Source organism: Salvelinus fontinalis, chromosome 31 (assembly GCF_029448725.1).
Source record: "Salvelinus fontinalis isolate EN_2023a chromosome 31, ASM2944872v1, whole genome shotgun sequence".
In the NCBI taxonomy this organism is placed as follows: domain Eukaryota; kingdom Metazoa; phylum Chordata; class Actinopteri; order Salmoniformes; family Salmonidae; genus Salvelinus; species Salvelinus fontinalis.
This window is the reverse complement of record NC_074695.1, coordinates 35,370,385-35,391,355: the sequence shown is the minus strand read 5'-3', so window position 1 is coordinate 35,391,355 and position 20,971 is coordinate 35,370,385. Positions and strand designations below refer to the sequence as shown.

General features: G+C 44.4%; 1 protein-coding gene across 5 annotated transcripts in view; it reads left to right on the top strand.

The window, feature by feature from the left end:
* The window catches only part of casz1 (castor zinc finger 1), a 93,191-nt gene that overhangs the window by 30,110 nt on the left and 42,110 nt on the right, over positions 1 to 20,971 (top strand). For 4 of the 5 annotated variants that reach the window (XM_055892369.1, XM_055892367.1, XM_055892368.1 and 1 more), the window contains exon 1: positions 7,695 to 7,850. The exons of the other annotated variant lie outside the window; for it this stretch is intronic. In XM_055892369.1, the coding sequence (XP_055748344.1) occupies positions 7,772 to 7,850 (79 nt within the window). In that variant the 5' untranslated portion in view covers positions 7,695 to 7,771. Of the gene's footprint in view, positions 1 to 7,694; positions 7,851 to 20,971 lie in introns of those variants that run through there. 5 annotated transcript variants of the gene reach the window in all.

Sequence of the window (20,971 nt, the reverse complement as noted above, 5' to 3'; positions counted from 1 at the left end):
AAAGCTGCTGCCTTGGGGATCCATAATAAGTACAATATAAATACAAAGGTCTGGCTGAGTTCAAAAGCCAAGTCCAAATGCCCAAACTAAAGCAAACAGTGCCTTTTCAAGCAGGAAGTGTTGGGCCCTGATCAGTGCAGTGTGAGCGTATTGCTATTAGAGATCTAGCCAAACGCAGGCTATAGTGTGGGAATGTTTAGTTTGGGACAGAAGCCTGTTATGTTTGCCACATTGATGAGGGGGGAGGACAAACTGCAAGCATAGCAAAAAAAGTTCCCAACTTTTATTCAAAGCCGCCATGCAATGTTTTGCATCACACGATACATACCATCCTATCGTATTAGTCTTATTTTAGCTTCAAATGATAAACACATAAACCCTGTTTGTCTGTCATCTGGTGGTAATATTTATATTTATCGGCTTAGGGGAAGCATCGACAAACATGTTACACACCTGCAATTTTACAGTACATGGCTCTGCAGTGTGGTGTCAAGGAGGTGAGCCTGTACAGTACCGTTTTGCCGGGAGACAGAGAGAAACACTGTAATTACTGTCTTGCGATTCATCTAGTCTACTGCATAAAATAGTGTTTATCCAGTCTACCATGTTTCTGTCTTTGGCCGAGGGAGGGAGGGAGGGCCGTGTTTTGCACAATAGACAGCCAGGGCAATCAGGAGAAGAATCGTGACTCCGAAACGTTCAATCTATCTGCTCTCGGTTCGGTTATACGACGCCTGGAAAATGAGCTGCCCCCAACCCCACCCCCCCCTTTCCGACACACCCACACACAAATAAACATAAAAGGCTAATTTGTTAGCGCCCTCATTTCGGAGGCCCAAGTAGCGGAATATTGTGGTGGGAAAGTAATGCTTTGTCAAATGTTGACATGTGTACCAAACACAGGGCCCTCAGTGCTAGTGGCAGCCCTGCATTGGGAGAGAGGAGAGGAGAGGGGTCCAGGCGAGGCACACTGTCTGTCTGTCTGCCGGCACATGAAGTGAAAATGCTTTGAAATGAGATTAGCCTTCCAACCAACTCAGCCTCCCCTTATGCTACTGTGCATAATTGGAGATGAGTGCAGGGTGTGGGTGTCTGTGTGCAGGGATGAACTGGGACCAGAAATCGGCCAGGGCATTTCTGACACACCGGCCCATTTTTTACCTGAAGGCCCCTTTTGCGCAAAACCCTCAATTTAGGCAGGGCTAAAAATGTACCAGCCCATCTGGCATTCACTAGAATTGCTCTATGACCAGTTCTTCCCTGTCTGTGTGTTAACGCGTATGTGCGAGTGTGCAACAAACCCATTGAAACGGTGGACATATTTAGTATAAACATTTGAAGTGTGGAAGTTACTCTCATAGGGTGACAGGTCTTGTAGGGCAGCCATATTATGAAGACAGAGAAGAAAAAAAATGTTTTTAATTGATGTTGTCTCTTTTGGTGAGGGACCATGTCTCTCTCTTCTAATCCAAATAGCTCCACCTTCGTCCTCCTCAATGTCCATAAGGGCCCTCACAACAGTGTCTGTGACATATGTATAGAAAGACCTTTGTAGGCCCCTTCAGAAGCCATACTTCCTGCCGCTAAACCTCCACTTACCTTGGTACAAGTCAGGGTGACACTGGACAAGGGGAGGGTAAAGTCCCCTGCCTCCACCCCCCCCTCCCCAAAAGGAATACAAATTGAGAAACAACAAGCAAGGTCCTCCTAATACACGAGCACTGTGCAATATGCTGATGTTTTCTTTTGCACACTGTGTTTGCTAAATTGCCTTTGACTGTGTGCATCGTTAATGAAACTTTATGTCCTTGTAGAGAGGGCAGCAAGTCCGTTCCAGTTAGGACCGGGACCATCTTCCCCTGTCTGGCTTTTGTAAGACATTTTTATTATTTTTTTATACCCGTCCTTATGAATAAATGAAGCACACAAAGCCATTTTTTTCCATATTTGTGTAAATTGCTTTAAAAGCATTTTATCATGTCATAAAAGAGAGCAATTGATCTGCCGAGCTTAGCCCATTGGACAGCTGTGTGTTTTGTTAATGGCCACTTTGCTCCGAGCAGCTTATTAAAACATTTATATATAAATGCTAAAATTGCATAAATTATTTAAGCACAAAGTAAGCATTTTTTTTTGTTTTGGTCAGGTTACGGGTGGCGGGGGGGTATTAGTATGGAGATTTGCTTTACTTTATTATCTCCTGAAATATATTGTAAAATGTCTGCCCAGACACATATAGTGCCTTCAGAAAGTATTCATACCCCTTGACTTTTTCCACATTTTGGTGGGTTACAGCCTGAATTTTTTTATTCATTGAATTGAGATTTTTTTGTCACTGCCCTAAAGACAATACCCAATAATGTCAAAGTGGAATTATGTTTTTCCAAATGAATTAACAATGAAAAGCTGAAATGTATTGAGTCAATAAGTAGTCAACCCCTTTGTTAAGGCAAACCTAAAAAAGTTCAGGAGTAAACATTTGCTTAACAAGTCACATAACAAGTTGCAAGGACACAGTCTGTTTGCAATAATAGTGTTTAACATGATTTTTTTGTGACTACCTCATCTCTGTACCCCACACATACAATTATCTGTAAGGTCCCTCAGTCGAGCAGTGAATTTCAAAGACAGATTCAACCACACACCATGAGTGTTTTCCAACGGCTCGCAAATAAGGACACCTATTGGTAGATGGGTAAAAAAAGCAGACATTAAATATCCCTTTGAGCATGGTGAAGTTATTAATTACACTTTGGATGGTGTATCAATACACCCAGTCGCTACAAGATACAGGCGTCCTTCCTAACTCAGTTGCCGGAGAGGAAGGAAACAGCTCAGGGTTTTCACCATGAGGCCAATGGTGACTTTAAAACAGAGTTTAATGGCTGTGATAGGAGAAAACTTAAGATGGATCAACAACATTGTAGTTACTCCACAATACCAACCTAATTGACGGAGTGAAAAGAAGGAGGCCAAAAACATGCATCCTGTTTGTAACAAGGCACTTAAGTAAAACTTAAACAAATGTGTTAAAGCAATTAACTTAATTTATACAAAGTGTTATGCTTGGGGCAAATACAAAACATTACTGAGTACCACTCTCCATATTTTCAAGCATTGTGGTGGCTGCATCATGTTATAGGTATGCTTGTAATCGTTAAGGACTGGGGAGTTTTTCAGGATAAAAATAAATGGAATAGAGCTAAGCACAGGCAAAATCCTAGAGGAAAACCTGGTTCAGTCTGCTTTCCGCCAGACACTGGGAGATTAATTCACCTTTCAGCAGGACAATAACCTAAAACACAAGGCCAAATCTACACTGGAGTTGCTTACTAAGAAGACAGTGAATGTTCCTGAGTGGCCAAGTTATAGTTTTGACTTAAATATACTTCAAAATCTATGGCAAAACCTGAAAATGGTTGTCAATGATCAACAACCAATTTGACAGAGCTTGAAGAATTTTGAAAATAATAATGGGCAAATGTTGCACAATCCAGGTGTGGAAAGCTGTTCGAGACTTACCTAGAAAGACTCACAGCTGTAATCGCTGCCAAAGGTGCTTCTACAAAGTATTGAGTCAGGGGTGTGAATACTTATATAAATTGAACATTTTTGTATTAAAAAAAATCTAATTGCAAAAAATATGTTTTCACTTTGGAGTATTGTGTGTAGATGGGTGAGAAAACAACAACAATTGAATCCATTTTGAATTCAGGCTGTAACTGAACAAAATGTAGAATAAGTCAAGGGGTAAGAATACGTTCTGAAGGCATTGTATGTGTCCTCCTCAGCACACTCACACATGCAGAGGCAGAGGGAAAAAAGTATATATTTTTTGATGACTTCGTTTCAGCAACCACGGAATGTCACCCATATCCTGGTTGATTGTACTTTCGAGTTTTATGATGTTTTTTCATTGATTTGTTTCCCCGGCGCAGCTGCCGACCTCTATTGAGGGACGAACGTAATCAGCGCTGACGCAAATTAGATGGTTATTCGTTTCGAAAATTGACAGAAAAACAATAAAAAAGATGAAATGCTCCCAAATCAATAGATATAATGAAATTCAAATAATCCGAGAGATGAGGTCTCCATGGCAACTGATAATGTGGAAAAGAAAACAATTTAATAAAGGACAGACACGCTTTGAAAACAGATTGGGGGGATAGCTGTAAAGCGGGGAGAGGAGAGCAGAGGAGAGACGGAGGGAGGGGGCGAATGGAGAGACGGAGGGAGAGGGGGGATGTTTGTGGCTGTAGTGGTCGGTCCATAGCTTGTTTCCCCTCCCGCGTGTGAAGGATCTGTGTCTGTCCCAAGGACACGGGAATAATTAGAAAAGCTTTCAGGCCAGAAAGTGCAGATTCAGGTTTTAATACACAAAATTATTTCATGGGCAGTGAATCGGAAAACCATTTGTTGGTGACCTTCCTGAGAGCCCCCCCCCCCCTCTCAACCCCCGGTACAGGGCAAGATGGAGGCTGCGTGGCAGTGCAGCCTGAGTTATGGCATATTTGTATTTTTATAGTGGCAGGGGGAATGGAGTTGGTGAGGGGGTGTGTGTGTGTGTTTTGGTGGGGTGGGGGCCAGGGGGGTGGGAGGGTGTCAGATAAAGCTTCACTGAGGTGGGGGCATTGTGTGTGTCTGTGTTTGTGTGTGGCTGTCGGGTCCGGGTTGCTGGCAGGAGGGAGGCAAGGGAGAGACAGAGCATAGGAGAAAGAGAGAGAGGGGGAGAAAAGGGGAAGTTGCAGATCTGGCTGTATTTACAGATCAGTTGTCAAAAGAGACATTTAAGGGGAATGCAACCATCCTTGCATAATGACAGGAGAGGTGTCTGTTTATTAAAAGGGAAAGACAACGGTAAAACACAGAGAGTCAAACAGGGTTTTTTATTATTGAAGACAGAGCAGCCAGGGAGGGGGTGGCAAGGGAAAGGAGTGGGTGTGGAGTGACTTCATTGTAGTCTATGGAAGGTATGTTTTAGGTGCCTTTTCACTCTGTTCACTTGTTACAGGGAGAATCATGAGATGACTATGGTGTCATTTTATTTCTTTGAAAACATTGTTGTTTGGTTGTTGTTGCTTTCTCTATTTAAGCAGGAGGGTTGCTACTTACTTGTGTGATGCAACCGGTATTCAAACGCTAACAATGATAAGGATCGATAGTCTCCTGAAAGTACGATAAGGATCGATAGCCTACTGAAAGTACAATAAGGATCGATAGCCTACTGAATGTACAATAAGGTTCGATAGTCTACTGAATGTACAATAAGGATCGATAGCCTACTGAATGTACAATAAGGATCGATAGCCTACTGAAAGTACAATAAGGATCGATAGACTACTGAAAGTACAATAAGGATCGATAGCCTACTGAGTGTACAAAAAGGATCGATAGCCAACTGAATGTGCAATAAGGATCGATAGCCTACTGAATGTACAATAAGGAACGATAGCCTACTGAAAGTACAATACGGATCGATAGCCTACTGAAAGTACAATAAGGATCGATAGCCTACTGAGTTTACAATAAGTACTGATAGCCTACTGAAAGTACAATAAGGATCGATAGCCTACTGAAAGTACAATAAGGATCGATAGTCTACTGAAAGTACAATAAGGATCGATAGCCTACTGAGTGTACAATATGAATCGATAGCCTACTGAAAGTACAATAAGGATCGATAGCCTACTGAATGTACAATAAGGATCGATAGCCTACTGAATGTACAATAAGGATCGATAGCCTACTGAATGTACAATAAGGATCGATAGCCTACTGAATGTACAATAAGGATCGATAGCCTACTGAAAGTACAGCTTTTCTTTTCAAAGTGCCAAACCAAATTCTCTCCTATATTACCTCATTACCTTATCCACAAAAGTGTCTCGACCTTCGATCTCTTAGTTTAACATCCGTATCCCATTATTTAACATCCTATTTCTCTAATTGCTCATTGTCAACGTATTTGAGACTCCCTGAAAGGGCGGTGCGCAAGCTTGTCTGTCAAATGTGCTTACCTTCCATTTTTGTGTCATTAAAAGCGTTTGTTTGAGTCAAATAAAGGGCGATACACCCTCTGTTTAAACAATGCCAACCGTACGTCGTCCAGGATATCGTATCTTAACAACAGATAATCTTATCCTGTTCCACCTGAGCAATAAAAGAAAAGACGTCTGCATCATAAGGCTTTGGCTGATAACCCCCCCCCCCCCCCCCATTATTTGAATGACGGATGAGCTTAATTGAGACCTTTGTATTGCCTCAATACACGCTCGTAAAAATAGTTGAGCAATATTTCATATAAACTTGACGGATCAGATTCTGTTGTTGTCAGCAACGTCCCTAACCTTTCTTAATGAGAATTGGGCTGAAATCACACTAAAGATATAAACTGCCTGGCACTCCTATAGGACATTGTTCGCCTCATATCATATCATTAAGTGCCTTGTTTATGGTTAAATTCCAAGCACACCGATTAACAGTAGCGTGTTTAACTTACCTTTTTCGTTTTAGACTTATGTTAATGGCCAGTTGTTTTAGTCTAGTGCTTGGTGTTGAAGGGATAGTTCCCAAAAAAGTATCATCATCACAGTTTTTGCTGTTTCTTGAAAACTTGACTGCTGACATGTACCATGTTTGGGGTTTTATTAACAGTGGACTAATTAACAAAATACCAAAAGATCATTTTGTGAACTATCGCTTTAATTTGGGCCTAAGATTGTTAATTCCAGACTTTGACTGTCTTGTAGTTTACTTTGTCTCTTGCTTTTCTGTAGCAAAGCAACAGCATCCCTCATTGTAATGAGTGAGTACTGGGGATTTGGCATTCTCTAGTGGGCCAGCTAATATTCTCCCAGCGCTAAAAGTGCCCCACAAGTAAGAGAGAAACTAGAAATTCCCCACTGTAGAATTACAGAGAGCTTTCAGATTTAGCGTGCCTGTGTCAATGAAGGGTGTTTTTCTTTTCAGTTTTTTCCCTAAATCAATCTCCCGGGGACAAAAAATGGATTGAGACCTGAAACGTGAGACCTGATAGGCGTCCACTTTCACTGTAGGGGAGAGGGTGTGTGTGTGTGTGTGTGTGCACGTGTGTGCGTGCATGTGTGTGTGTTTGTGTGTGTGTGTGGCACATGTGATCAGTATCAACAACAGCCGTAGCAGCAGTAGTCGCTGTGAGTGTGTGTTTCTGTGTGTGCGCGCCTGCCTGCTTCCTCCCTCCTCCGGCTGTTGGCTCTCACTGATACAGTGTAACTCAATCTGTGCCACCACACACACACACACACACACACACACACACACAGACACACACTCACACCACACTATGGGGGCTGCGCCAGGACTGAGCCGGGCCAAATAGGGCTGAACAGGGCCAGGGAGCAGGCCATGAGTTCACCACCCACTACCCACCTGCCACACACACACACATGCACACGAACACACATACTCTGCACGGCACAGGCTCTCATTGTAAGCAGTGACAAGATGACGCTGGTTAAGTGGCTCCTCTCTCCTCCCTGGGCCTGCTTTTCCCACTGTAACTGTGGGGTGGAGAGGGTGGTGAAGGACCCCTACTGGTTAAGTGGGTAAACTCGCACAGCCTTGACATCTGTGCTGAGGGAGGGAGGGGGAGGGGGGGAGGGGAAGGTGGAGAGGGGAATGAGAGCGAGAGAGAGACAGAGAGAGTGTGAGAGAGGAAGATAGAGAAAGAGAGAGGGGAGTGAGAGAGTACAGCCCATGCAGGCATTGAGCCGGTTGAGGAGAAGGAGGGAAAATGCCTTGCTTTGTGGAGAGAATTCTTCCAGAGCAGGAGGGAGAGGTGAGACATAACACAGAGGGCGGTCTCCTGCCAGGTAAGACACTCTCTCTCTTTCTCTCTCACACACAACACTCTCTCACAGACACTGGGGGTAAAGATACATTGAGGTACACAGGTCTGGTACTGGTGGCTGTCAGTGTGAGGCACGCATGTGTAGTGATGGGAGGGGGGAGGGTGCGTGTGTTTTTGTTTTCAAGTTGTTATAAAGATTCTTAATGTATATGTTAGACTATGTAAGACCTGTGTATTTCAAGAACAAAGAGTATTTTCAGAAATGGCCAAAAGTGATTGAAGTGATTGAAGTGATAAAATGTGACTGGGTTAAATTATTTTTGGGGATAAATGTTTGATGTTTAGTCAGTGTTACCTCTGTATTCCACAGGTGTACTTCTATCTAGATTACACTGTTTAACTTTTTAAAGGATTAAATACAGTTTACATAGCCAATAGTTATCACTTATATTCATTAATAATGAAAGAATGTTTGCAGTTTTCAGCAACATTCACAGACTATTGGGACACAATAACAAAAAATCTAGAATTTCGCCACAATGTTTGCTGAGCTAAAGTGAGTGACTTGTGCTATTGGGCTAGACGTATCACTGTGTTTAGATACTGATGTACGGAGGAAAGTTTGTCAACGGAGGGATTTTCTACAGCTTCGGGTGCACAGTGTCTGTGGAGAGGGTGAAGGACTCCTTTCTTTCTGTCCCTGCAGACAAATATATCCTCCTCTAGTACAATAAAATGTTACCCTTTTGGTTAAATAAATACTGGGTCTGTGAACCTAAACAGGTTTGCATGTGGCCCTCTCGTTCTCCTCTCTTACTCTCTCTGTCTCCTCTCTGTCTCCTCTCTATCTGTCTCCTCTCTTACTCTCTCTGTCTCCTCTCTCTCTCTGTCTCCTCTCTCTGTCTCTTCTCTGTCTCCTCTCTCTCTCTCTCTCTCTCTCTCTCTCTCTCTCTCTCTCTCTCTCTCTCTCTCTCTCTCTCTCTCTCTCTCTCTCTCTCTCTCTCTCTCTCTCTCTCTCTCTCTCTCTCTCTCTCTCTCTCTCTCTCTCTCTCTCTCTCTCTCTCTCTCTCTCTCTCTCTCTTTCTTTCTTTACTCCCCCCCTCTCTGTCGCTTTCTCTCTCTTTCTCTCTTTTTCCCTCTCTTTCTTTACTCCCTGTCTTATCACACACACTACATGGGCCTGACATCCCTCGACGAGGCCCTCACTCGACGAGGCCCTCAGAAAAGAAACAAGAGACAGAAGTTTGTTGGCTTTTATTTTCCCAATGGTTGTTTATTTGTTTTGATAACAAAGCAAACAGGCTGAAGGTGGAGTCACACAATTTCATTTGTCTTGCGTTACCGTGGCGATGTGGCAACCGTTCTTGCGTCCCAGGAGGACTGCTATGGTTGCAGCTTTTGTGTGTGTGTGAGAGATTTTACTAAGCAGATATTTCCCCCTCTGTTTTCACTCTGACCCGGTAGGAGATTGATGACTGAATTGTGGAGTACATGTTAACAGTAACTGGTGATTTATAGAAATACTTAGGGGAAGTGAGGCCGCACAGACTGGAAGGAAAAAGATAAAGCCTTTTAAGTTAATGCAAAAATATAGCCTTTTAAGTAATAATTGTTGTTACTACTGGTGAGCCAGGGTGGGCTAGAGGTTTGAGGTGAAGTATGTGTGTGAGAACCAATCTCTAAGGCTACTCTATTGAACAGAAGTCTCAGTTTGGTCCTTTCTCAGTTGACAATTTTACCTCATTTTCACTTTTTAATACCTGTTTCTGTGCAATTTGCTTCAAACTAAAACCATTCAATGTTTGGTGTCCCGGTCAACTACAATGCAATAGAAAGCTTTTGGATGAACTACTGTACTGCAACAAGTGTGCTCCTATTGATGTGTGGAAAGCTGCATAGCTACAATCCGTCACAAAATCTGCATGCAATTTCAGAGGAATCAGGCTCTTTCCTCCTTTTGGCTCTTGAATCTCCCAGATATTATCTACTTGGGGAAATATGCTACTATTCAAGTACTGTTTAAAGATTCAGACCACTTGAATGTCCTCTACAGTTAGATTTTTTTTTTTTTATTCTTCCTTTTGTGGAGTAAGGAAAAGTGCTTACCTAGGAAGAGGGATGTCTTTTATTTTTTCAAGCCACCTTTTAGACTGAGTGAAATGTTTCCCCCAGTTCGCTCACGGACAACTTTATTTCTTACCAGGGATTTAACACTCACTCAGTCCCCCCATAAATACAGCGTCCCTCGGCCCTTAGCTAACCATAACTCATCTCGCTAACTCTCTGGCTAACTAAACTCAAATAGCAGAGCGGAGCTTGTTTGTATTTTTCTGTCTTTCTATTTCTCTCTCTCTCTCTCTCTCTCTCTCTCTCTCTCTCAGCTGAGTAGTAAGGTGCAGATTCTCTCTGACTACTATAGTCTCAACAGTCGGCCTTCTGCTGCTGTTCTGATATCTTTGGCCCAACTTGTGGACCAGGTTTTTCGGAGAAAATGCACATTTGAACAAGAGCCAATGCAATCTCCTCGAGGCTATTTAGAGTGAACCTAATGCTCAAGGAATGAACGTGACAACACAGGAGAAATATGGACGTCGTCTTTACATGTCGTGACCCAGCTCAGACCTAAAAAAGGCTGAGGAAAATCTTTGATATCTCTCAATGAAGATCTCTTTGAATGAAGCAAAGTTGAGTTGAGATCCTTGCTTTCTAGGCACCTGTTGAAGGCACCAGCCCATGGAGTGAGGGAGACAGTTGAGAAACATATGCTTAGCTGCCAGTTGCTATTTAGGCCTGTCTTCCTGACAGTCTTCCTGAAAATCAGTTTAAATCATATGAGCGGAGAAAGTCAGAGTACAGTGGAAATGTTTACTGATCTCGTGTTGATCGACAGGTTGGAAGAGACATTGTTTTTTGCCGATCTGCTGAATTGGTTATGATCTTCTCTGCCTGTACCTTCTGTTCTCAGCCGTTAGTCCCACCGGTTGGCAAGAGCTGACACTGACAACTCCTCATGCATCTGAAGGCCTCTTTAAAGTCAACATCGCACATTTTGATGTCTCGTGGCGGCTCCTCGTGTTTTGTTGTATTTGCATTTGAAAACAGGGGCTTGCTTGGAGAAATTCCCCTCCTCAGTGGCACGGGGAGGTAGTTCCCTTTCTGTCTCACTCTCCTCCTCTCCTCTGCACTGTCCTTCTCTTTTTGATCTCACCATCAAATCTTTCCTCCTTTCTTATGACTGACACTCGCTGGAGAGCGGCTTGGGATATGCGCTCGGGGAAGAAGACGTTTGAGAAAATGCGCCCAAGCAAGCTATCACCTTTGATAAAGACGCGGGTTCCAACAGGGGAGAAAAAAAATTAACATTGTTAGTAATGAAAATGCCATCCAAGAAGGCAGCACTCCTCTCATCTCAACCGATTACATTAACCGGGTACACACAGAGTCAGTTGCACTTTGACAACATTTGGAAAATAATACATTCAAGTATAGGCCTAGATATCAACACTTAAGAAATAATCTATAATGTTGAAATAGTTTCAAATCAAAATGTTCATGATATAATATTTAATATGACCCATAGTTGATATGCCTGTGTTTTGGAGCATTGAGCGAATGGCTCTTAGGCAATGCGGTGAGGTAAATCCGGGCCATGCTTACCGGCTCCACAGTTTGGCGGAGACCCCGGGGATTGATGTCTGTGGACCTGTGGGATCCTACTGTACCTTTATTACACATCAGCTGGGTACCAAACTAATTTGATGAAATGCCACTTAATCGCTGGCACACCGTCAACTGTGTCACTGGCTGGTAAACTGGCACGGCACTCGAGTGCGTATCGCACAAGAAGGAGGAAAAGAATGGAGGAGGGGGTGCAGGAGGAAAAGAGGAGAGCACCAGAGATGTTAGCTTTAGTAATTGCTACCTCCATGGAGGAGCAGGGGAGAGGACAGTGAGGCAAGCTTACAGAGAGGGCCCTGTGCACAGATAATAATGGGGTAGTATTGCAGCTCTGACAGTGTTAATCTTAGAGCGTGCAGAGCGTGTTTCTCTCTCTCTCTCTCTGTGTGTGTGTGTGTGTGTGTGTGTGTGTGTGTGTGTGTGTGTGTGTGTGTGTGTGTGTGTGTGTGTGTGTGTGTGTGTGTGTGTGTGTGTGTGTGTGTGTGTGTGTGTGTGTGTGTGTGTGTGTGTATGTGGAGATAGGGTGCCTCTGATATTTACCCTGCTGGTAAGACTGTCAAGCCCACCTGACAACACAGTTTACCCACCCGGCTGTCACCCCCGCCTCTCCCTGCCACTGTAAGACACTTTCCAAGCGCTCCAGTACGTCCTCGCCCTCCTTCCACACAACGCAACTGTGCTGGGATCAGCTATCAGCACCCATACTCATCTTCCTCTCTTCCAGAGTGGGGGGAAGAAAGAAGAAAAGGGAGCACGGGCCAACTTTGTTGGCTTTTTCTTTCTTCTCTTTCTTTTCGTCTTCTATTTGAAGTTTGCGAGGCACTTGTTAAAGCCTGGCTGCATCCCGACACACTGAGAAAGGTTATGAATATGCATCAAGGCACCATATGGCTCCCCTAGCACTGGGACTAGGTGTGTCCAGAAGGTAGAGCGGGCGTTGATGCATTATTCGCCATTCAAATTACAGACGCCGGTGAGAATCCTGCAGGAAGTTAGAAGTACTAGTTCGACACCACTTTAGACAGGGTAGAGCGACTACAGTACCTACGGTACTGAATGGCGTGAAGCAACAGTAACGTAAAGCTGTGGATGAGCACAGTGGAGGGCCTAGGCTGCAATTCGGTTCTTTTTTAACAGAGTTCCGACCTGTACGCTGCCACCTGACATGAGTGTGATTAAAAGTGATATTTCTGACACGTTAGGATGCGCACGGGAAGTAACCTTCTCTAAAGCGTTCATTATTAGATGCATGACAGACCTGAATATTTATAAAATAGGCCTTAATAATTAATAACAGCAATCTGCTACCGTAATTCATCAGATTTGCACTTCAACGGAGTATCCGTTTTCACTTTAAAATAATAATAAGAGGAATATTAATGCTGCAGAAATGTAAAACGGGCAGCTGTATAGCATTCAAACATGCAAGCTTCAATGTTCAGTTTTGAGGTGTTTTAAATGTTTTGTATCTATAATTATTTATTCAACATTACGTTATAACCAGCAACACGATCCTTTCTCAAGACCTATGTGTTTGATGCTTGACATTTTGTCAGTTGTTTCTGGTGAAAGAAGCAGATGATGCTGAGAAAATTCAGGAAACCAGGTGGGTTTTGGTGTAGAATGCAAAAGGAGTTGTTGTGGTTTTTATCAAAAGCATATTATTTGTTTGAGTCAGCTAGCAACACTTCCTTTTGTAGCCTATTTTGTTTCTTGGACCAAAATAGAAGGCTCTTTTTCTCTGTAAAGCAGCTTTACACCCGCCTCATGGTTTCACAGTCACTTTTTGTTTCAATGCAACTTTCAAATCCAACCAAGACACATTGTTCTTTCAACAAAACTCTCAAAGACATGACTTTTCTGTTTTAGGTGAAATAGAAACATTTAGTTCTTCCTTTACTTCCACCTCTAGTTTAGTTTTAACCTGTGTTTAACTATACAGCATTTTTTGTTGTTGAATTTTTTTACTCTTCCCATTTGAGCTGAACTGTGTATACGTTTCATGTGTGTAGAAGTGTATTTGAGAGTGTGTGTGTCAGAGCCTGTGATGTGACCTGCAGCCAGTAGTCAGAGGAGCAGTGTGATTGGAGAGTACCATGCTGTCCAAGGGCCTGCAGCCACCTCAGACTCTCTCTCTCTCTCTCTCTCTCTCTCACTCTCCTTCTCTCCTCTCTCTCCTCTCCTCTCTCTCTCTCTCTCTCCTCTCTCTCTCTCTCTCTCTCTCTCTCTCTCTCTCTCTCCTCTCCTCTCTCTCTCTCCTCTCTCTCTCTCTCTCTCTTTCTTTATTTCTCTCTCCTCTCTTTCTTTCTCTCTCCTCTCTTTCTCTCTCCTCTCTTTCTCTTCTCTCTCTCTCTCTCTCTCTCTCTCTCTCTCTCTCTCTCTCTCTCTCTCTCTCTCTCTCCTTTCTCTCTCCTCTCTCTCTTCTCTCTCTTCTCTCTCTCTCTCTCTTCTCTCTCTCTATGCCGACTGAAACGCACATTCACACACACACAACCACCATCCTCATGTCCACTGCAAGTGCACATACTATCGAACCCCGTTGTCTTTCTAACAACTGACAAACCCTAGCTGTGACTACACTCACCTCAGCCCCATGCTGTCATAGGTAAATAAGAGTCAACATACTGCAGTTCACCGGGGGGACCCGTCTCTCTTTAATATGCTCTCTGCATCCACACCCCAGGCCCCAAATTGGGAATTTCCACCATGAGACTTTCCACCAGTGTTTGGTCTACCGGCTTAGACTTTTGTGTTTCCTTAGTGAGGCCCAGAAAAGAGACTTAGGCCGTGCAAGCTTAAATGACAGGAATATCCATTACCTTCAACCAAATATCATACTCATGATCTTACAAAGAAGGCTATTTTTCTTTACCTAAATATCTTTGACTGCACTGTATGCGAAGGGAAAAATCTTTACTTTTTTTTTACTGAAAGCGTAAATGATAAATACCTTTCGCAGGCTTTCTTTTTACATGGCTTTCGCCTTTCAGATAGAGGCTACAGTAAAGCTACAGTAAAGGTCTTATCGTATATTTAGCTAGCTACCTGTGCTAGATGACATTTAGGGGGCACCTGTGATTCATTCCGCCGCACTTAAAATCCAAAAGAGGAAAAATCTGTCAAGCAGAGCAAATGCTTTAATGGTGGCCAGGGATCAATGTTGTCAGCGCAGGCATCCTATCTGGAAATGTACGCTTTTTGGTTAATGTCACCTCCTCCCTCTCTCACAGTCTCTCGTCTCAAGGAGATCGGCAGGAAATCTGATGTGAACAATCCGAAGTAGGCCGAATTTGAGGAAATTGCTTGAAAAACATTGACTTGCTCTCTCTCGAACACACACACACACACATAAACGAGGCCCCTTGTATCTGAAAAACAAATTTGAAAAGTAACCTTGGAAATCAATTAAGCTGTCCCGGGAGCTGTAACGTTTCCTTGAGAAAGACCACCTCCCATTTCTCTCCTCCCCCCACACTCACACTGAGTTGGTACTGGCCATTAAAATGCTGCCATATGCAACGAAGGAGCTTTGTCATGTGCTCAATCGGTGTGGGCCTTTATTCATTGTTTTTAGCTGCAAAGTGCCTTATAGGCTGTCAAAATGTCTTAAGAGTCTTGTTAAAGAAATGCCACAACTCATTTCAATGTAATATTATTCATATGGCTGGTGTGAGAGGGGGCATGTCTGAACATCTAAACAGGCCTGCTTTTTAGGTTTCACATTAGGGGGTTATCTTGGAGGCCTTGTCATTGATTGACATTATCTGGCCTGACAGGGCCTCATATCAAGGTTAACCTCATGGACAAAAGCAAAGCGCCACCCGGACACACACACGTCAAGGCCCTCTCCTCTCCGACTTCCTGTCCAATGGGTGTGTAAGAGAAAGAGAGTGAAGGTGTCCAGGCCTCATCTGCGTGTGCTGTGTGCGTGCGTGTATGTTTGTGTGAGCGCGTGCTTATGTCCGTGCACCCGCAGTGGAGATTTCCGCACTCTTAATTGATAACTAATGGAGCGGCTTGCGCTGGGTTTCCCCTAGAGGACAGGCCCTCCTGATGGCAGTGGTAGCGGTGGGGAGGGGGATGAGACTGACTTACTCAGCAGTGTGGTGCCGGAACCCGGTAAATTAAATATATCCCCAAAGATAATGACTTGGAGTGACAGACACCAGTCTGTCTGGGGGGCCTCCCTCTCTCCCGACCTCTCCAGCCGTGTGCCCTCGCCGTGGAGAAGAGCCTGCACTAACCCCCACGCTTCCACACACACACACACACACACACACACACACACACACACACACACACACACACACACACACACACACACTCCCCCTCACCCTCTCCCTTCCCACAAGCCTTTGCAACAAAAGCAAAAAAAGATCCCCGTGACTAAAATACAACTCAAGCAGTTAATCTGTACAGATATTAGCTCAAGGGCCCTCAAGTGGCGCACCGAGCTCGAACGCCCTTCTTCCAGCATATCACCCACACTGCCCCAGTGCGGCTCGCCGTGGTGCCGACCGTCACACACTGCCGCCATGAGGGAGAGCCAGAGTCGTCGCCTCGCCCACGCTAATTGTAACTTCTTATTCGGTTGTTGGTTTTTATTTAGAGACTCCCGATTTGTGGTCTAGCTACCTGGAATACAGAGAAATGGTCTTTATTTGAAACTACAGTGCCGGCTGCTAGGACAAATGTTAAGTGCAATTTTAGAAAGGTACTGTAGATGTCAGTCTGCTACGCCACTAGCTGAGGAATCACCCTCTGCGGCAAACTGAATAAAAAGTTAGCTGTTTTGGTTCTTCTTGCCTGTCAGAATGGCTCACATCTCCCACGTTATTTTCTTTGTCTGATAAACCGTTTGGCTCGTCTGTTTTTTGTTCTAGAAAATGTCTGTAATTACCGTTTGTGATCGAGCCAGAGGGCATATTTGTCCTCCCAAAAATGCAACGTTACTGCCTGATTGCACCCAAGTTCAACGTCTTTCCCCTTCCGTTTGCACTCAAGATATACATTGTTTTCCGTATCCCTTGTCCTGTATCCCGAGAGGGTGTGTCGTGTGTGTGTGTGTGTGTGTGTGTGTGTGTGTGTGTGTGTGTGTGTGTGTGTGTGTGTGTGTGTGTGTGTGTGTGTGTGTGTGTGTGTGTGTGTGTGTGTGTGTGTGTGTGTGTGTGTGCTTCTGTGTGTGTGCTTCTGTGTGTGTGCTTCTGTGTGTGTGCGCTTCTGTGTGTGTGCGTTTCTGTCTGCGTGCATACGTGTGTATGTGTCTTTGTTTATGTTTGCGGCAGGCTGGCGATACAGGGTGAGTATTGGGTGCATGGCTGGGGGGCTGCAGTGTGATAACAGCCCAGGGGTAGTGCTGCTGTGAAGTCCAAACGGGTCCCTCAAGGTCAGTCCCTAAAAGACATCACGCAACATGCAAGGTCACATCCTAGACTAAAAGCAATAAGTGCTTTATTGATAGAAAAAAGACAGCAAGCAAGCAGATGTGCAACCAACTGATTAATAATAAAATAGATTTGTGAGAGAGCGGTACCGACAGAAAGAGAAAGAGAGAGAGGAAGACCGAGAGACAGGGCGGGAGGGAGAGCTTTGTCCTGTGTGTGTATGTGTGAGTGCATGTGTGTGTGTGTGTGAGACTCTATGTGCTTGTGCTTTGTTCATTTTGCTCTAAAATAGCATTTAGTAAACTCTGGGTGGTTATTGTATTGACCTGTCGTGTATCTTTGAAGTAAAAGATTGATTCTGCAGTGGAATCTAAACAAGAAAAAAATCTATTTGAATCCAGTGGTTAAAAAAGAACAGAATGTGACAATGTGACACATTAGTGCTCATGGCAGTTTTCCTGGTGCAGGACCTTTCCTTTTTAAGGTCATCGCAATGTTTTGCGTAATTTTTTGCTAAGTGAGTGCTGCCTGAAAGGCCATTGGGAGGCACAGACCTTGTGTTTTCCGTTTACACATAGCTTTGTTTGACAAGGGAGACAAATCTCATGGAGTTTTTCCATGTATCTGCCTCTTGGAACAAAAGTGTGTTTTGTGCTGGGCTAACTATTGTTGGATTATGAAAATGAGCTGAGGACAGTAGTGCATACAAGTCATCTCTTTTGCGTCCTTTTATCTTTTATTTTCTCTCACTCCCTCTAACACAGCCTGGCAAACCTGCCTAGTGAGTAACGTTCTTGGCTAGCTGAGTGACTGCCTGAATAAGTGAGTGGCAGATATCAGGTGGTGGGGAAGGCTCAGCCCAACCAACCTGTTTCTTCTACGCCAGGACCCCAGAGGAGAAGAATGCTGGGAAAATTCCATCTGCCCTCCCCCCTCTCTTCCTCTTCCCCCAGAGCAATCACCCTGTGATCCCCCATCCCCGCCTCACCCCCTCAACCCTCTGGTACAGTACATCCCCTTCATCCACCTATATCCCCTCCTACATAAACTTCTCTCTCTCCTGTCCCCCCTCTCTCCCTCTCTCTCTCCCGCTCTCTTGAATAGTTGGCAATGGCATTGTTTTTAATCATCAGAACCTCCGAAATTATTATTATCGCTTCTGATGCGGCAATTAAAACTTCAGGTCAGAGGCACAACGAGCGGTGATCAGCAGGCGAGCCGAGAAGTTTTAATTAGACGATCAGAACCATTAATGCACAAAAAAAAGGTGTGCGCTGGGAAATTAACGGGAACGTCTTAATCAGGGTTAGTGACTCCGAAGAGGAGTCAAGTGAACAGAGAGCAAAAAACAAATCATTTCCGCACCACTGGGACAAAACTCAATTAAATATGCATGCAGAAAATGGAAATTTGGAGCTTCGGCAGCACTGCACTGTTGGGGAAACTGTGGCAAAATCTCGCGGCGGAGGTCGCAGACCTGCTTATTGTTATTCTTGTGTAATAAAAATTAAAGAGGGGCCAGATGCAGGGGCCAGGTCTGGGTGCTGTGGCGTGTTTGTCCATCAGTGGCTTCTTTCTGCCTGGCTTCCCTGGGCTGCGGCAGCTCACCTTCGGCCGTGCGAAAGAAGAGAGAGAGAGTGGGGGGAAACGCTCTCTTACTGAAAGCTGTAAATTAGCAAAAAATAAAAACCAGAGGATTGTTTTTGTGTTAAGGTGCGTGTGTGTTTGTGACTGTGTGTGTGTGTATCCCACAATGCATTCAGACCCCCTCCCCACACCACCCTGGGGAAACAGAGACACAAAAGGCTCACTCAGCCACACACCGGGAGTTCTGGCCTTGTCGATTAATCTGCCTGAGGTTTGCAAAGTTATAACTGGTCTTTTTTTCCCAGGAGCTAAAAAACTGGGTTACATATTGAAAAATAATCCCGAGCTGTTCAGTCTTTTCCCAGGCCAGTTTTGGATTAATTAAGTTCAAATATTACCAAGGTTTTGTCCCTGTGTCAGTCAAGACGTTGGAACCCAGCAGGAACCTACCAAAACTCCTGTGCCAATGTTTGATTATACCTAAGGAGATAAGCTCCAGTTTTACAGGTCATATCTACTCTTCTCAGACTGGTTCTTAAGTATATCCTCCATACAAATGTACAAGGCAACATGTAATCCTTTATTTTGCAATACAATACATCGTTGGAGTGAGCCATATTCTTACCTAGACTTCCTATTGACCCTTTATAGAACATTTTAGCTGTTCAGTAGTTAGATGTCTTCCAGTACTATAGATAAGAAATAAGCCAACATTTTGGTCTGCTCCCCATGTGTAATGTGTACCCCTCTTGTCTGTGTGGCAGAAAGGGGCAGAGACTTGACCCTGCCCTCTCTGTTTGTCTGTATGTCTGTCTGTCTGTCTGTCTGTCTGTCTGTCTGTCTGTCTGTCTGTCTGTCTGTCTCTCTCTCTCTCTCTCTCTCTCTCTCTCTCTCTCTCTCTCTCTCTCTCTCTCTCTCTCTCTCTCTCTCTCTCTCTCTCTCTCTCTCTCTCTCTCTCTCTCTCTCTCTCTCTCTCTCTCTCTCTCTCTCTCTCTCTCTCTCTCTCTCTCTCTCTCTCTCTCTCTCTCTCTCTCTCTCTGTCTCCTCTCTGTCTCCTCTCTTACTCTCTCTGTCTCCTCTCTTACTCTCTCTGTCTCCTCTCTTACTCTCTCTGTCTCCTCTCTTACTCTCTCTCTCTCTCTCTCTCTGTCTCCTCTCTTACTCTCTCTGTCTCCTCTCTGTCTCCTCTCTCTCTCTGTCTCCTCTCTTACTCTCTCTGTCTCCTCTCTGTCTCCTCTCTCTCTGTCTCCTCTCTCTGTCTCTTCTCTGTCTCCTCTCTCTCTCTCTCTCCCTGTCTCCTCTCTCTCTCTCTCTCTCGATCTCTCTCTCCCTCTCTCTCTGTCTCCTCTCTCTCTGTCTCCTCTCTCTCTCTATATCTCCTCTATCTCTCTGTCTCCTCTCTCTCTCTCTCTCCTATCTATGTCTCTGTCTCTCTGTCTTCTCTCTCTCTCACCGTCTCCCCTCTCTCTCTCTCTCTCTCTCTCTCTCTGTGTCTCCTCTCTCTCTGTATCCTCTCTCTCTCTTTCTATCTTCTCTCTCTCTCGCTCCCTCTCTCTGTCTCCCCTCTCTCTGTCTCCTCTCTCTCTGTCTCCTCTCTCTCTCTCTCTTGCGCTCTGGCAGCCTTTTTTACAGTCGTTGCACGTACATGCAAATAATGCACTTCCAACAGCGTTATTAGGATTTGAAACACCACTTGATTGGGCATGATATCATTCTGGCACGTAAACAGAGGGGCTCGGCATCAAAAAGACACAACAAGACACGCCGGGGTTCGGAGAGCTCAGTGCCGAGAGTAGATTTGAACGTGAGCCCTGTGTTGCATGTAGTCATCCAGTTCTGAGAAGAAACAGGGCTTACAAATTGCTTTGATGCACATCTTCTTGACTTGAAAAAGAACCCCTGTCCCAGTACAAATAAGTGGATGCGTTCAAAAATAGTTTCTTGACTTTTTCGTCAGGTTTTGGCCTTATACAGTCAGCGTAGCCCCGCTGTCTCAGCCCTGCACAGTTTCCAGTAAAAAAATCTTGTCACAGTTACAGTAAACAGTAGGAAACATACGTTTCATTTGGTAGTGCTCCGATTCAACTCTTATTTGTCTTCCCGAGCTCTTAGTGTTTTGTGCGACCGAGGTGTGTGGCTTTGACAATTAGCAGTCTATTCTAAAACAGAGGAGCGATGCATCCAGTCTTGTTTTTCTCCCTGATATTCATTAATGGCTGAGATTGCTTACTGGACTCCTGGGAAGGGGGAGTTGGCCCCAAAGGAAAAAGTTGTTCTTTCATGTAGGTCCCCACTGATTTTATCTCATTGTATGCTGTCATGCACACAAACGACGTGAGGCCAGTGTAACCATAGCAATCCCTGTTGTAAGCAGTGGCAAAAGCTGTTGCGTGTGGACAAGCGTTCTCTCTCTACACTGAAAACAGCAAGTTGTACTGTAAAGTCCCCAGGCCACTCCAATCCACAAAGACTCTTAATTTCCAGTTGGATTCCC